At 63.3% G+C, this 4299-nt stretch overlaps 1 protein-coding gene across 1 annotated transcript in view; it reads right to left on the bottom strand.

The window, feature by feature from the left end:
- TPCN2 (two pore segment channel 2) overlaps window positions 1-4299 on the bottom strand; it is a 32199-nt gene that overhangs the window by 27296 nt on the left and 604 nt on the right. The window contains exon 2 of the mRNA XM_007465973.1: window positions 337-401. Within this exon, the coding sequence (XP_007466035.1) occupies window positions 337-401 (65 nt within the window). The remainder of the gene's footprint in view (window positions 1-336; window positions 402-4299) is intronic.

Consider the following 4299-nt stretch of genomic DNA (forward strand, 5'->3'; position numbering starts at 1 on the left):
AAGCCTGTGTGTCGTCTGCAGGCAGGGGAAGGCCTTGTCACCTTTGGGCATCTTTCACGGGACCGAGATCAGGGCAGCACACGACAGGCCCTCGGCAGGCGGTGAATCAGTGAAATGAGGGATGAGGGACCCAGAAGAGCACCCAGCACATGTCTCCTTAAGGGGGACTCGAGGGGACCATGCCCCAAAGCCCAGTCATCGCAGCTACAATGACCACACGGTCCAGCAACCGCAGCCCTGGCCCCAGGATGGCAGGAGTGAAGGGGCCAGTGGGGCAGCCATCATGCAGTCCCCACGAGCCCCAGGGACAAGGCGCCGGGAGCAGGCGCCGCCCACCTGGATGGCGTCTTCGATGAACACCGCAGCCTGGTCCAAGCACAGATCCCGCCTGGCCACGGCACCTGCGGGCAGAGGGGACACGTAGGGTGGAGAGGGGCCTCGGAGGCGCTCGCCCGCTACAGGGCCACCGAGAGCAAGGCAAGAACCCGGCTGCATCCTTTCCGAGGCTCTGGGACGAGACGCCGCTTGCCCAGCAGCGTGTCCGTGCACGCCCACAGGGCAGGACCCCTGAGGGCTGGGGCCCAGGTGGGGCAGGGTCTGAGCACGGGCTCCGGGCCCAGAGGAACAGCAGCTCCCACGGTTCCCACCCCCTGGGGTGGAGTGGCAGAGGGCACAAAGCAGCCAGCGGCGTCCCGGGCTCAGGGGGCTCAGACCCCGGCTCCGCACCTACTGGCTCAAAGGCTGAGGGCCGTGGGCTTAAGCTCACTGTGCCCATCTTCCCCCTGTCAAATGGGGGTGGACCCCAATGCAAGTGCAGGACCCCCCCAGGGTTGGCCCGGCACACAGAACGTGCTCACAGCCACCCTTCTGCCCCGTCCCACCACCAGCCTCCAGGTGACCTTTGTCAGGACGCTGCACCCCAGCTTACACGACTGGAAGATGGCGCAGCGCTACCGGCCTACCCCCTCACCAAACAAGATCACAGATTTAACACTCACACAGGAAGATGATATCTAGAAGCTTGAGGCGCTGCGTGACCCTCCATCAAATACTGAGCACTAAGAAGGACCTTCTGAGGCCATCTTGGCCCCTGCTTGTGTCACGGGCCCACAGGGCCAGGCGACTGCAACCGAGTCACCCCGAGGGTGGGAGGCGAGGGAACCTTCACCAACCAGGGACTGCGGTCCTCGGGGCCAGGGAGGCTGGAGTGGTGCCGGTTCCTGACTAGGAGGGGCCTTCAGGACAAGTCACATGGCTCAAACCTCTGGTCTGTCACCTTGGCCTAGGGTTCTGCCCACCGCGTGGTGGGCAGCTTTGCACAGAAGCCTGATGTAAAGGGCCAAGAAAGGCATGAGGAGCCGCAGCTCATAGGACAAAGGACCCCCCAGAGAGGCCCCAGAGAGGGCGCAGCCCAGGCCCCGGGGGGGCAGAGCCGGCACACAGCCCGCAGCAGCTCCCAGATCCGGGCTTGGAAACAAGGTGAACAGGCCTGTCACCATTTCTGTTGAAGACTCTACTTTCACATCTGCCCTTGAGCCCAGCAGCTGCCCAAACCGCCCTTAACCGGTACCGAGAGATGCAGAGATGTAGAGCCCAGAGGCGGGGGAGGCCGGGCACCCGGGCAGAGCTCTGGGCCCCTGCCCACTCTGCCTGCCGACCCCAGGGACGCAGCTGCCGCTGTCCTCAGGGCCTGTGCCCACCGGGGACCTGGGGGACCCTGGACAGAGACAGGAGGCTGGACTCTGTCCTGTCTCTGCCATCACCTTGCTGTGTCACCCATAAACAGCACCCTCCTCCGTCTGGGCCTCAGATTCCTCCCGTGGACGACCTCCATGCTCACGTGAGGGGCCGAAAAGTTCTCCCAAGGAGGCTCTGAGGGTGGCGACTGCCTGCTTCCCCTGGAAGCGCCCGGGAACGCTGTGATGTGAAGGCACCCTGTTTTGTTCCCTGCTGTACCCACAGAGCCCAGGACAGCATGGGGCTTGGCACACAGCAGCCCACAAGTCCCACTGATCGACTGAGTGAACAGCCGAGGGGAGCCTGGGAGGGCAGGGTGGTCTGTGGGGCCGCGAGAGGCCCCACGTCACCAAATCCCCGGTTGAGAATGGGACTCAGCCTGGAGAGATCCAAGGAGACAAGCTTCCTGGATAAGCAGAGACAGGCAGCCAGGGCCCCCAGAGCTCGCTCCGGGGCCAGGACCGGGTGCAGCGGAAGGGGCTCCCTCTGGCCACCCGGCCCTCAAGGCACCAAACCTCAGGAAAGCCATCCCACACTGCTCTGCGGCCCCAACACCAGCCTCCCCTTCCCATCCTGCAGTGGCCGGAGGGATCCTGTCACAAACCCTCAGATGGCAATCACGGCGTTCCGTGGGTCCCCACTGCTCCAGGAGAAAGTCCACATTCCGCCCCCAGCCCGGCAGCTCAGGGGCACACCCCGCCCGCCTCGCCTGCCCGCCTCCTCCCCTGCTGCTTCCTCCACCCTGTGCCCTCCACGCCACTCACCCTGAACTTGGCTCCGCCAAGGCCAAGCTCTCCAAAGCCTCCCAGGCTGTCGGCCCTACCAGCACTGTCCCCCAGCTTGGCATCTAGGGACTCATTGCCTCAGGTGGCGATCAGCTGTCCGCGCCCCCCCACCACTGTAGAATGTCGGAGCACAGAGGACATGGGGGCTCGAACACCTCAGCCCTGCACTGGTCCCCCGGCCCCAAGCCTGCCCTCCCCAACATCCCAGAATAAACCCCCCTCCCCCTCTGGCTCCAGCCCCTGCCCACTCCCCACTACCTGGGTGGGGTCCTGACTAGCTGCCTCTGTGACCCTGGACAAGCCCCTTACCCTCTCTGTGCCTCAGTTCCTGCGGGCCCTACACAACAGGACTGATGGGCAGGCTGAATGGGTTACTGTAGCTACACTGCTATACACAGTAAGCTCTTCATAAACATTTGCTATTATTGTTATTCTCAAAGCCCCTTCTATGGCACAGTGACCCCTTGTCCTCTGACTTTTCCATAACCAGTAAGAGGGTTATTCCCTGACCAGGAACAGGAAGAGAAAACGACTATCCCCACCCTGTGGTCACGGCCCATGAGGTGGGGCTGGGTCTGGACCTGACCACCGGGCCCACTGGGGTCCACGGAGCACCCAGCAGCAGCCCTCCCCCACCCTTGTCGGTAGGAGAGTCCAGCTAGCTGCGGACAGGCGGACCCTGAGCTCAGGGCCCCATCCAGGAGCCCCGCACGGGAGCTGGGCAGAAACTGAATGAGGGTCTGCAGAGCCTGGCTGGACAGCCTGACCAGGGAACACAGAGTGTCCTGTCCATGTTCTCAGAAGCTCCCACCAAGGCCACAGTGTCGGGACAAAAAGCCGTCCCCAGGGTCCCCCCTCACCAGCCACACTGCCTGCCCCGGCTCCTGTCTCTAGGGTGGGTCTCACCTGCCCTCCATGCACTCTCCCGGGGCTGGACCTGCAGTGATCAGGGTTCTCCGCCCAGAATGGCCATCAGCACTGACATGCACCAGCTCTGCCACCTGGCAGGGCACCTGGACTCTGAATCCTCACAACGCCCTGACCACCCCCCTTTTATTGAGACTCAGAAAGGTTAGGCAACCTGCCAAGGTCACACAGCCGGGAAGTGGCCTCCCGATGCAAAGGCTGCATCCCCTGAATGCCACCATGTCCAGGGCCCCGGGAGGTCTGGCACGGACTGGACGGAGAACTTTCCCAGGACAGCCTCTGAGATGGGCAGGTGGGCATGTTTTCCATCTCCTGCCAGGGACCTGCCCCAATAATCCCAGGACAGGCACACACTGCGAACCCCTCCCCAACAGAGGAGGAAAGTGAGCCCAGAGACAGAAGGTGGCCTGGAAGGGGCACCCAGTGTGGGTGCCTGCGGCGGCTGAGACAGATCCCAGGTCTGTGTTCTTGGACAGGTCCTGGACACTCTCTGGGCCTCAGTTTCCCCCTCTGCAAAATGAGGCTGAGGCTCTTCCATCCCTAACCCAGCACCCAGTGCCCTTGGGGTCTGCCAGGGACAGAAGGATTTCACCCTCCCCGCCCTCCTTGGGTTTCAGCAATCTCTCTGTGGTCAAACAGGAAGAGCAGGATGGAGCTGCAGAGAAGGAAGGAAGGAAGCCGCCCCGGTCTGGGGAGGCCTGCCCCAAGCCGACGCTGAAGGAGGAAGCTCACAATTCACTCCCAGCTGGGTTCGAATCCCACCTCGGCCACTTCCTGGCTGTGTGACCTTGGGTAGGGGAACGCCCTCACTTTCTGTGCCTCACTTTCCCCCCCCCCCCCGTAACCACGG

Source organism: Lipotes vexillifer, unplaced genomic scaffold, assembly GCF_000442215.2.
Source record: "Lipotes vexillifer unplaced genomic scaffold, Lipotes_vexillifer_v1.1 scaffold1094, whole genome shotgun sequence".
Classification (NCBI taxonomy): Eukaryota; Metazoa; Chordata; class Mammalia; order Artiodactyla; family Lipotidae; genus Lipotes; species Lipotes vexillifer.